The following is a 12,642-nucleotide window of genomic DNA, read 5'->3' on the forward strand; positions in this document are numbered from 1 at the left end:
CTTGGCTTCGAAATCCCTTTTATTGATTATGACTAGGAATTGTTCCAATTAAAACTATTTATCTTCCCCAGCGATAGTAGTATCAGTCTTCTCTTCCTCATTTTTCTTACGCTTCTTGCTAAACCAGCCCTTGATCTTATCGGTCAGCTTTGCTTTCGCTGGTTCCTTACTTTTGGCGACGATCCGCTTGGTGGAAATGTTGTGAATCGGACCGAATGCCAATGCCACTACCGTGCAAGCCAAACAGATCACGTTGTACGGCATGCTGAAGTCCGGAATGGGTAGCGTCAGGAGAAGCGCTTCCGTACGAATTTGCAAGAAATAGCCATTCGGTTGGGTGGCATTGAAAGATTCCCGGAACAGGGAAGCTTCCCGCGGTAAGGATGTATAGTTGCGAGCCACCGGCAGCAGCACCGAAATGATTGAAGGTTGCAAATAGTGTCCGTGGCTGGCATCCGGTGGGTACTCTTGCCACTTGAGGAAAATGTAGTCGAAGTCGATCGACAGTTCGATGGTCGAGCGAGTTGGAATGGTCAAAGCAATCTCCAGATGCGACGGTCGCTCTCGCTGTCGACCCGGAATGTACTTAACGGTGCGAGGTTCGATTCGCTGATCCCCTCGGGTGATCCTCAGAGTGTACAGGTAGATCGGTACGAACCAAGGAATGTTTTCGAAAATTATCAAATTCAGATCCGCCCAATGGGTGTTGGTTATGCGTGTCACGATCCGTCCACGCTCCTGCCCCACGCCGGAAATGAATCGTTTCGAGAAGATTGGAGGCTGTGGAGTAATCGCGATCACATTGGGATCATTCTTGTCCACAGCAGCCACGTTAAACATTCGCTGCTTCTTCTCGAACTCCTTCAAGTCGTACTCATACAGAACCGAATTCGCGCCACCCCTGATCGATCGGATCTCATTCGTTGGTTTCTGAGTCATGTCGTAGTTCTTGTCGGTCACGTCCACATACACCTTGCTGCTATCGGCCAACACGCAAGCCCCTTCCACCCCTTGCCCGAACAGCTTCCTGATGGACCAATCCTTTCCGCCGAAAAGTCGTTGATCCTGAACCAAGCTCACACTCTGACGCACCTCCAACTGGAACTCACGGCACTCCGCATCGACGCACAACTTCCGCATGTGCACCGCCAGCGAATGGTAGTTCCCCGAATACACGTGATCCGCCGTCAACAGCGAGACCAATCCTTCCCTCAACTTGCAGGGCAGCAGTTTCTTCCACGGGGTCAAATTCTCCGTACAGACAATCTCCCGCGGCAAAGCAGCATATCGAACCTTCGGTTCACCCATCCCTTCGAACCGATGCGTCATCGGTCGCAGCGAATACTCCGGCCGGAACGTGTTCGTCTTGTCCACAAAGCTCAACGAAGCGCAGAACAGTCCCGAAAGCGTACCGCACAGTTGCTTCCATTTGTGGTCCACTTCGGCATCGTCGGCCAGTGGTTCGAACCAAGCCCACACTTCGGCACCAGGGCCGGCATCGACCACCGGGAAGCCCCAGTTTTCGTAGCGCCAGATTCCGTTGGTGAAGCTCAGGTGCAGCTCGCTTACGCCGTAGTGGTGGAACAGCTCGGTCAGCGAGCGCGATAGAAGGTGGGTGTGAAGCACTGAAAAGATGGGAATTGGAAAGTTAGGTAAAATGTGGGAATGGTAACGATAAGCCCTGTAACGTGACGGATAAGTTCCAGGAGAGCCAAGATGAGCCTTGCGGAGAGTGACCAGCCTTCTAGCTCATCAGGGTCCTGAGAAATCCGTTGAATGGATGGTTTGATCAATTTTGGTACCTTAGGACAATCCGGAATCACTTGGACTATATTCTCAAGTTTTTCAAATGATAAACTAAGCTTTGGGAAATTCTAAAAATGTCAACTCCTCAACTCCAGTATAAAACTTGTGGATTTTCTTTGAAGAGCTCCACTAGGAATCGTTGGAAGATCACCCCAGCAAACAATTGGAGAAATTAGTGAAAGAGTTAGTGGAGGAAATCTTTGAATGGTTACTGAGAAAATCACCGTGGAAATTTATAAAGGTAGCAGCGTTGAAGTACTTATCCTACAGCAAATTCTGGATGAATTCCTGTAAGAATTTCTTAAAAAACATGCTGGATGTAATTCAGGACGCACTCCTGTAATAATTAGGGAAGGAATGTCTAGGTGGGGTTGGTAAATGGCTGGGCATGGCGTACCATTGGTACCTCGCGTACCTGAAGGAATAAAATAGACCCCTTTTTGCGGTCCTTAGCCTCTTGCCCAGCAACTCCTATCCCTACCTCCTCGCAGTACTGGCCTGGGTACGAGTAACCTTAGGGAAGATCGGGTAACCAACCCCCGGTGGGAACTTTGGTCGTATGCTGACAGGGAAGGGGGGGTTTGCTTTTGCTTCTGCAAACCTTGCGAACAACAGCGTCTGTTCCCCATGTCAGGGGCGGCTGATCATCGTCCGAGTGCCAGAGAAGGACTCTAATAAGCGGTTTCTTCACCATCGCTTAGGCCTTAAACCTGGTTTAATCGTATTGGTAAACGTGGTTTACGGCGTAAGCGGAGGTGAAGAAATCGGCCCTAAGCTAAACTACGCACTATGGTCCTCCGAACATTTAGGGGGAATGGTCCTCCGGAAATCTAGGGGGTTGGTGTCAGGCCCTGCAAGCCAGCCTTAAAAAAAAATCAAGCAACGAATAATCAACGAGAGAATACGAACCGGGACAATCGGCGAAGACCACAGCGACGTAAAGGGACTAGCGATTGGAAGCTCGGTACGTGGAACTGTAAATCTCTCAACTTCATCGGGAGCACACGCATACTCGCCGACGTGCTGAAGGACCGTGGATTCGGCATCGTAGCGTTGCAGGAAGTGTGTTGGAAGGGATCAATGGTGCGAACGTTTAGAGGTAACCATACCATCTACCAGAGCTGCGGCAATACACATGAGCTGGGAACAGCTTTTATAGTGATGGGTGATATGCAGAGGCGCGTGATCGGGTGGTGGCCGATCAATGAGAGAATGTGCAAGTTGAGGATCAAAGGCCGGTTCTTCAACTTCAGCATAATGAACGTGCACAGCCCTCACTCCGGAAGCACTGATGATGATAAAGACGCTTTTTACGCGCAGCTTGAACGCGAGTACGACAGTTGCCCAAGCCACGACGTCAAAATCATCATGGGAGATCTAAACGCTCAGGTTGGCCAGGAGGAGGAATTCAGACCGACGATTGGAAAGTTCAGCGCCCACCGGCTGACGAACGAAAACGGCCTACGACTAATTGATTTTGCCGCCTCCAAGAATATGGCCATTCGTAGCACCTACTTCCAGCACAGCCTTCCGTACCGATACACCTGGAGATCACCACAGCAGACAGAATCGCAAATCGACCACGTTCTAATTGATGGTCGGCACTTCTCTGACATTATCGACGTCAGGACCTATCGTGGCGCTAACATCGACTCTGACCACTATCTGGTGATGGTCAAACTGCGCCCAAAACTCTCCGTCGTTAACAACGTACGGTACCGACGGCCGCCCCGGTATGACCTAGAGCGGCTCAAGCAACCGGATGTCGCAGCGGCATACGCGCAGCAACTCGAGGCTGCATTACCGGAAGAGGGTGAGCTGGACGAAGTCCCTCTTGAGGACTGCTGGAGAACAGTAAAAGCAGCCATCAACGATGCAGCTGAGAGCAACGTCGGGTACGTGGGACGGGGTCGACGGAACGATTGGTTCGACGAGGAGTGCCAGGAGGTTTTGAAGGAGAAGAATGCAGCGCGGGCGGTCATGCTGCAGCAAGGGACCCGGCAGAACGTGGAACGCTATAAACGGAAACGGCAACAGCAGACCCGCCTCTTTCGGGAGAAAAAACGCCGCCTGGAGGAGACGGAGTGCGAGGAGATGGAACAGCTGTGCCGGTCTCAGGAAACGCGTAGGTTCTATCAGAAGCTCAACGCATCCCGCAACGGCTTCGTGCCGCGAGCCGAGATGTGCAGGGATAAGGATGGGAGCATTCTGACGGACGAGCGTGAGGTGATCGAAAGGTGGAAGCAGCACTTCGACGAGCACATGAATGGTGCTGAGAGCACAGGCAATGAAGGACGGGACAACGGAGGAAATGCCTTCGTCAGTACTGCGGAAGATGGAAACCAACCAGCCCCCACTTTGAGGGAGGTTAAGGATGCCATTCACCAGTTCAAGAACAATAAAGCTGCTGGTAAGAATGGTATCGGAGCTGAATTCATAAAGATGGGCCCGGAAAGGCTGGCCATTTGTCTGCATCGGCTGATAGGCACAATCTGGGAAACAGAACAGCTACCGGAGGAGTGGAAGAAAGGGGTAATCTGCCCCATCTACAAGAAAGGCGACAAGTTAGATTGTGAGAACTTTCGAGCGATCACCATTCTAAATGCGGCCTACAAAGTATTATCCCAGATCATCTTCCGTCGTCTGTCACCCGTAGTAAACGAGTTCGTGGGAAGTTATCAAGCCGGCTTCGTTGACGGCCGATCGACAACGGACCAGATCTTTACTGTACGGCAAATCCTCCAAAAATGTCGTGAATACCAGATCCCAACGCATCACCTTTTCATCGATTTCAAGGCGGCATACGACAGTATCGACCGCGTAGAGCTATGGAAAATCATGGACGAGAACAGCTTTCCCGGGAAGCTCACGAGACTGATAAGAGCGACGATGGAAGATGTGCAAAATTGTGTGAAGGTCTACGGGGACTACGACAAGGTGATGGACTTTCGTGCCTGTTGTTCAATATTGCGCTAGAAGGTGTTATGCGGAGAGCCGGGATTAACAGCCGGGGTACGATTTTTACGAGATCCAGTCAATTTGTTTGCTTCGCGGATGATATGGACATCGTCGGCCGAACATTTGAAAAGGTGGCAGACCTGTACATCCGCCTGAAACGCGAGGCAGCAAAAGTTGGACTGGTGGTGAATGCGGCCAAGACAAAGTACATGCTAGTTGGTGGGGCCGAGCGCGACAGGGCTCGCCTAGGTAGCAGTGTTACGATAGACGGGGATACGTTCGAGGTGGTCGACGAGTTCGTTTACCTTGGATCCTTGCTGACGGCTGACAATAACGTTAGCCGTGAAATACGGAGGCGCATCAGCAGCGGAAGTCGGGCCTACTATGGCCTCCACTCCAGAAGAAGCTGCGGTCAAAAAAGATTCACGCCCGCACCTAATGTACCATGTACAAAACGCTCATAAGGCCGGTAGTCCTCTACGGGCATGAAACGTGGACGATGCTCGAGGAGGACCTGCAAGCACTTGGAGTCTTCGAACGTCGGGTGCTTAGGACGATCTTCGGCGGTGTGCAGGAGAATGGTGTGTGGCGGCGAAGGATGAACCACGAGCTCGCCCAACTCTGTGTAGATGTTAACTAAATAAATGAATGAATGTCTAGGTGGATTTCTGGAGTGATCTAAGTAGAAATCCTTGAAAGTATTACAAGAGAAATCACTTCAATAATTTCTGAAGCTTTTTCTCGATGAATTTGATAGGAAGTTCCGGAAGAACCTATCGAATAGTCGCATAAGTATCCGAAAGGTCCTCTGGAGTGTCTAGAATGTTACAGCCTTGCAACAGGACTCACTGTAAGCTGTAAAAGGAAAAAGCTTTATGTAGGTATACTTACGACTATCGTTCTGCGAAACGTCCCAGCGTGTCGTGAACTGGAAGTAGCTGTACACGAACCCATCGGGGAGTGGCTTGATCAGCAGTTCCTCGTCGAACACGTCGTTGAACTGCAGCGACGGGCACACAACGTTGAACAGGATAAACACGAGCGACCAAAGCGGTCGAACCATCTCAGTTTTATTTGCTTCTATTTACACGGCACAAATTCAGGAATTTTGATTAAAATATTGAAGAGAGGTGGTCGAATAAAATTTTCCGAACCGACCCGTACGCGGAAAATGCAATGTTTACGGCTTTTATTTGTTTGACAACGAGAACTGTCACAACTGAAACGGCTCACATCCTTGTGTAGAAAGGATGTTCCATTTATGCACAGCGGCATCGAATGCAAGCAAAATTTCGAAGTATCTGTATACAAGGTAACGAATTCCTACAATAATTTATGAGAGGAGGAAAGCTTACTCGCAAAATCATTTATACACTCTGAGAAGTAATCATGTTCAAGTCATAACCAAAAACATATAGCTTTTTTCCATAATGCTTTTCACATAAGTCTTATTTACAAATCGTATAGATAGAGTTCATTATGAAAATCACATACCTTTCAAGCATAAAGACGATGGATATGGAATCCAATGGAAGTTGGTATCATAGACAAAATCATATACATTTCGTCTGAAACTAATATAGATAATAATTGATTCTTTAATAAAACTGAAATGGTTTTCAAATGGCATTTACTACAAGATTATTCGAAATAAATTTTCAAAAATAAAAATACGTTCAAGCACTACATTTTAAAAATTACTTATTCAAGATAATATTAGAATAACCGAAAAAGATTTATTCGTTGACATGGTTTAAGTACTTCTCCAGTATTCAAATTTTTTATCATTCGGGTATTTGGATCCACTACCTGCAAAGCCATCTCACAGTAACTACTGGAACTTGAACAAAAGGGATTTTTGTTGCGGCATGGTCGGTATATAAATCTAAAACAATAAAACCATGTTAACACAGTTTAAGCTCAAAACTAACTGCCGAATAAAATAACTCACCTATATCTATAGATATCGTCGAGCAGAACTTCATCAAGTTCTCAGTTGTATGGAATTAGAAGCTAAATTCTTCAACGAGAAGTAAATAATGGATCCACATTCTAAAATATGTACAAAAAACTATATAATTATTGAAAAACTGATATTTACCCACATACCTTTAAAAACTTGCAAGAATTCGTCGTAAATCCTTTATCTGCTAGCGAAATGAATGCAGTGGCCGCCCGGATAAAAACGTATCATTCAGTGAATGGAATAAACCATTAATGTACAATATAACGTATTGGATACAATACAGCGTATTGTAATTGAATGTCGAAGCAACATTATTCTTGTTTGGATATACAATTCAAAAACAATATAATATATTGTAACAGAACACTGTATTGTTTTTAATTGGTTTTATACCTTACAATTTTGGTCAAATTCCTATTTTCGCGTAAAACAACTCTTGCTTTTTTCTATGTAGCTTTGATGAAAGAAGTAAACAAAACAAGTTCAAAAAGCAAGAAATGTTGGGTGAAAAATATTCAAAACGTAAAAATAAATAGTTTTTTAAAAGTCACTTGACATTCGCTGTAACGACGAATGCAACAATGATAAATATCTTTACTTCTTTAAAGCTAAAATTATTTTACTACTTTTGGCACGAATATCCGGTAAGTTGGGGGACAATCCATACAAAATACAAATTCTATACTTTTCACCACTAATTGAAATAGAGTTCGTTGAATTGTTTTTGTATTGTACAACAATACATGAATTGCTAATCAAGACAATACATAAACAATATATCGTATTGTATTTTCAAAATGTATGTATGAGAAAATATCTAGATTTGTATTGTTACGATACTTAACCACCCATACATTATATTGCAAAAATCTCATATACCAGACAGTGAACTGTTCAAAACAATATATTGTACTGTAATTGTATAGTCATTTCACAATATACTGTATTGTATTTCCAATATACTGAATGGTACTGTTCCAAGACGTTATATTGTTTTTGTATTGTATTTTTTATCCGGGCGCCATCGTGTCACTAAATATAAACACAATTTTTTTTTCACTATAGAAAATCATATACCCTGTATCTGATTTTTCAATGACTTAATGGGTAAACGATGTCCAACAAGTTATATGTGAAATTCCAACGATTTCCATATGATTATTATTTAAACCTCATTGGACCATCATACAGTCTTTATTGGGTGTTAATGAAACCTATCAAATATGAATTCTGATGCGTGTATATGATTTTCCAGATAAATATAATCGGATTAATTGGCTCAGTGTAGGCCTATTCACATGACGTCTCAAATCCAGTGTTGCCACATTCTTTCCGACTCTCATCTGTGTTTTCGGCTGAAAATATCTTTTTTATCTTAAGTCAACTTCCAAAAATCTTGGTAAAAATCTGTGTCGCAGAAAAAATCCAATTTTTAAATTTTTTAGATCAAAAAGAACCTTTGCAAACGTATTATGGCTGTTCTTTGCATTCCATTATTTTTTTTTAATTTGAACTTATTCTTCTAAAAATAAGTTTAAAATGCAAAATTGCTTCTAAAAATTTAAAATAATTTTGTTTTTAAGAAATAAGTTTTCAAACAACATAGTCATGGTAGGGAGCCGGATCCTTTTCTTGGCACTTTTGATTCACTTCGGCAGTGTTTTTTTTTTTTTTTTTGAAAGCAACAGAGCCCATATTTGGCTACCCCCATGCTAAAGTGAATCATGGAAGTGCCCAAGTGGTTCTGCACCCTATATCTGGTTTATTTCTTCCAAAACTGTGTCCTAAAATCGCGAAATATCCTAAAATCTCAAAAATCTTTTTCATCTAAAAAATCTGTGATCTATGATCACAGATATCTGTAGCCGAGATCAGGAAAAAATCTGTGTAATTACAGATAAATCTGTGTATGTGGCATCACTGCTCAAATCAGCTGATCGGGAAGCACTTTAACAATTCTTCTATGAAAATGACAGGCCCGTGTTAGCACCGTTCCTCCACCGATGTAAACAAATGCATAGACGGATCTGTCACATGAAAAAGCCTATTGACTGGTGCGTTGGACCTGATCCACCGCGCGGCTATTGTAAACATTCCAAAAATGCGCATTTGCCAGGGGGTGGGAAACTCGGCTCACTGTGCCCGGCACATTATTCGGCACAGCACCACACATCTGGGCACCCTTCCAACCATTTCTTTCTTTCTTCTTTTTCTGCACACGATTAGATTTGACAGCTGAAATTTTGTTGTTCACGGAGAAAAACAAATATACTAGTTAGTGTACGTTATATTATTTTCTCAATATTATCCGTTTTTAATCTTTGAGAAGCTTATTATTTTATACCTTGCCAAGCTTATCCGTGATTTATTCTAATACGCTAATCTTGGGACTTCAAAATATAATTTCATTTTGTTCGGTTCGGTATCGAAATCACATTGTGTTATGAAGCTTTTTTTTTTTGAATAATACGCGCTATAGCAATATATTTTGCAATCCAATTTTTATTTAAATACAGTTTTCTGTGTCTTGAAGTGATGCCTAAAATGAATAACTAATATATGGAGAAGAAAATGCCCGAAGCCATAAAAATAGTTTTCAGCAGTTGTGGCGTGCTAGGCCCTCATCAGAGGACGCCATCATCAAGGGACATTTGTCTCAGGGAGCTTACCGCAGGAGGAGATTAGAATTTACGAATTTGGTGAAATTGGATTCAATAATTACGATAAGGTTAGTTCATTTCATCATAATCATATCGGTATTTCATCATCATTCAAACTTTTCCAGATTATTTTGTGGGAGAGTATCAATCCGGTCGTCGTGAGCGATTCGTAAACAACTGCTTCAAGTATGTAGGAAGATTATTGTGATCAACGCTGGACAGATTGGAAGAAACCTTAACCATGAGTAGCAGACACATACACCACATATTAATGACATGGAAATAAATGCGTTGCTTTAAAAAATCATTTTTCTTACATTTTCATTGCGTTTGTTTACAGAAATTGAAGAAAAATGGCTTATTTTATTCATTGTAAATGATTTTAAAACTTTAAGCATTATATGCATAATTCTCGAAAAATCATTTACTGATATAAAATTCGTTTATACTAAGCAAAGCTTAAATCATTAAAATGCATTTGAATGAGTGAATAGACCGAATATGGTTTTAGAATGGTATTTAAGCAATCTAGTATACATATTTTTAAGCGTGTTGGTTGTTCGGTTCAACTAGGGTCAGTGTTCCCTTAGTGGACAGTCCCCTATTGTCGCACTAGTGGCTTTTTACGGCCGTTTCGCTATGAATCTTTTCAAAATATTTTTTGACATGAAGGTCAGGAGCTATTTATCTAAGTACCATTGATACACAGCTTGATTTTGTTCAAAAAATGATCGAAATAATTAGTTTTGCTTAAAATTTGAGCTCCCTTGCGCCTATAGTTAACCTATTGTTCCTATAGTAGTACTACTGAGAGAAACTATTTTTTATTATACGAAATAATCAATGAATTAAGTACTTTTTTACATCAAACGAAAGCTTTTGATCTACACTTTCAAGGAAAAATATAAAAGCTTTGTAAAAATACGGTTTTGGTTAGTATTTTGCCAACGCCGTGATGCTAGTGCTACTATAGGAACAGAAATTAGAAATAGTGCTACTATAGGCACATGTATTCCTATAGTGGCACAAGCGATAATAAATGCAAACATATGAGATTTCGCAGTTTTCATATTTTTCCCACAAAACCAAGATAAAAAGCTTTCAGATGATGTAAAAATAATGACGCTATCGTTATTTTTCGATTTTATGCGAATATTTGTTCTTAGTTATGCGGCTATTGGTACATCGACCCTAGTTTGTTTGTTTCGAAGAAATTAATACTGCCGTCGAGAAAAAGATATTCAATGCAACTGGCTTCCTGTTTCCGAACATCTTCTGTGTGCACAAACGGTTCAGATTTATTAGCACTTTATCAAGTAGGTTCCTTCCCCCTCAGAAGTATTATGACGATGTATTATATAATTTCCTTTCAATTCACAGACTGAAATATCATCGAATGCCTATCGAAGATTCCGAACGAGCTTTCCGAATTGGTCAATCTCCTGATCTACCATCTGTGTATCGATATATTAAAGAGACCGCCAAGGGGACCATGATTGACGAACAACGATCGTGTTCCTCCGCAAGCATGCCACTTCTCTGAGAAAGATTGAGCCATGTACGGCTGCGCCAAGTAGGTCTTCGCTGATGATGAACCAGAAGATCGAAGGAGACAGACAGAGGGACAACAGGAATCCGGTATATCCATCGGAAGAGATGCTAAATAAATATGGATCCGTGGTTGTATGTGGTGTCAGTAAAGGCAGCTGAGGAAGCTACGGAGGAGTCGTATAAAAAGTAGTGTGTCAGTGTTTGCTAATTTTTGATTTTTCATTATGATTTAAATATATGAAAACTAATGAATTCAATCTTGTGTTCAAGATGTTAGTGACAGTCACATTGTAAGCACAATAATAATTTATTTCTAGATATCTAAAACCACCAATTGTATGGGTACATTGAGGAATACAAATATGGTATATTTATGGCATTTATTTAATAACATTTTAGACCAACCATCGCTCCATTACTATGTCACATGTAGCAAGTCTTTGGCATGTAAACCTCCACTGAGCAGCATGACTTACATATTTGCTGATGGATCCATTGTAATAGCGATATTCGTGAGTACTGAAAGAGTTTTTGAAATGAGTTTTATTTATACCAAATATGGAAGTGAATAGAAACAGTGTTTAATTTTTGAACAATAGATGACGCCTAAAACCTCCATTATTCATTAAGAAATCTTCGATATATAATAGCTTTTTACCTACTTGATGTGAAAACAACGCCCTGTACGAATATGGCTGGGCCACTGTACCATCTCGTAAACTATATCACCCAGGATCTCGCCTCTCTCGATCACTCCGTGACTGGTAATATCCGGTATCCTTGCCAGGTCATCCATTCCGGCGGCATTGTAGATTCCGGTGACATTGTAGAGTTTGATCGAAGTTCATACAAACAGGGGCAGATTGATTCTCAATAAGGTTCCCAACTTCCTCGTCTCTTCATCAGCAATCAGCAATTATCCCTTGAACATCCGTTGCCCTGGTGGGCATCCACTCGGCTCCTCTACCATAGGACTGAAACGTTGTATTAATCCTGGTATTAATTAGGTTGTAATGTGTTGCTTGAGACACATTTGTACTTCAAATCTAGCTTCAAACTTACCGAAAATATGTTCAGAAAATTTAATAACGGCTTCTGTCGAGTTATAAGTTGTTCAGACTGCAGTTGGTGCTTTAAAAGTTTTCATAAATAAACAAAAACAATCTGTCGTGAAACGATCACAGTTGCCAGTTTTTGCAGTGCAACCAGAAAAATGTGACATATGAATTTGATCGCTCACTCTCGCACAGCCGGCACATTTCGGCACAATTTCAAGTGAGCCGAGTTTCCCACCCCCTGATTCAAATACTCTTTAAGGGTGTAGAGCCACGATGTGACAGGTAGGTTCATTTTCAAATGCATCTTTGCGAGTTTTTGGCCTGTAATACGGTATGATTTTAAAAGTAATATCTCCTTCAATAAGAAAACCAGAAGAAACACAACTGTGTATATTCACCAAAGTTGTAGAATATTATAGTATCAAAAACATTGTAGAACATAGTAGGCTGCTTTAAATTTGGAAATAAATGACTTATGAGTGGAAAAATGATTTTCTTCATTTTTTTTTATATAAAAAAATTTGGCGTATTAGGACACTATTGCGATTAGTGCAGAAAAAAAAATGCCTTTCGTTACGAATTGTAGTACAACTAATTTCGAGACACTTTCTGGGAAGCAACCTATACTCTAAAACCACAAAAT

The 12,642-nt window shown here is 41.9% G+C and overlaps 1 protein-coding gene and 3 long non-coding RNA genes across 5 annotated transcripts; 2 read left to right on the forward strand and 2 right to left on the reverse strand.

Annotated features, from left to right (window-relative positions):
* Position 1: 1 nt before the first annotated feature.
* On the reverse strand, positions 2-5,977 carry LOC110680804 (GPI transamidase component PIG-T-like). The gene is made up of 2 exons (XM_021856579.1): positions 5,656-5,977; positions 2-1,625 (listed from the first exon to the last, which is right to left on the reverse strand). Exons 1-2 carry the CDS (start codon positions 5,825-5,827, stop codon positions 55-57), a joined length of 1,743 nt encoding a protein of 580 aa, XP_021712271.1. The 5' UTR covers positions 5,828-5,977; the 3' UTR covers positions 2-54.
* A 2,853-nt stretch (positions 5,978-8,830) lies between these two features.
* On the forward strand, positions 8,831-9,708 carry LOC110680798. Of its 2 annotated transcripts, XR_002502993.1 has the most exons (3): positions 8,832-9,010; positions 9,247-9,458; positions 9,516-9,708. It is a non-coding gene; the product is annotated as an uncharacterized LOC110680798 (long non-coding RNA). The 2 variants fall into 2 exon arrangements; XR_002502992.1 differs by having other exon boundaries at positions 8,831-9,458.
* Positions 9,709-10,557: 849 nt separating this feature from the next.
* On the forward strand, positions 10,558-11,198 carry LOC110680801. Its single transcript, XR_002502995.1, has 2 exons — positions 10,558-10,706; positions 10,771-11,198. It is a non-coding gene; the product is annotated as an uncharacterized LOC110680801 (long non-coding RNA).
* A 166-nt stretch (positions 11,199-11,364) lies between these two features.
* Positions 11,365-12,244, reverse strand: LOC110680802. The gene is made up of 3 exons (XR_002502996.1): positions 12,004-12,244; positions 11,604-11,915; positions 11,365-11,460 (listed from the first exon to the last, which is right to left on the reverse strand). It is a non-coding gene; the product is annotated as an uncharacterized LOC110680802 (long non-coding RNA).
* Positions 12,245-12,642: the final 398 nt, after the last annotated feature.

Source organism: Aedes aegypti, unplaced genomic scaffold (assembly GCF_002204515.2).
Source record: "Aedes aegypti strain LVP_AGWG unplaced genomic scaffold, AaegL5.0 Primary Assembly AGWG_AaegL5_hic_scaff_1869_PBJ_arrow, whole genome shotgun sequence".
Taxonomy (NCBI): Eukaryota; Metazoa; Arthropoda; class Insecta; order Diptera; family Culicidae; genus Aedes; species Aedes aegypti.

Excerpts from the sequence above, each read along its gene's own strand:
- LOC110680804 (XM_021856579.1), bottom strand. The coding sequence starts at position 5,827 with ATGGTTCGACCGCTTTGGTCGCTCGTGTTTATCCTGTTCAACGTTGTG. Across the intron at positions 1,626-5,655 it reads CGTTTCGCAGAACGATAGTC|TGCTTCACACCCACCTTCTA; the intron begins GTAAGTATACCT and ends CCATCTTTTCAG.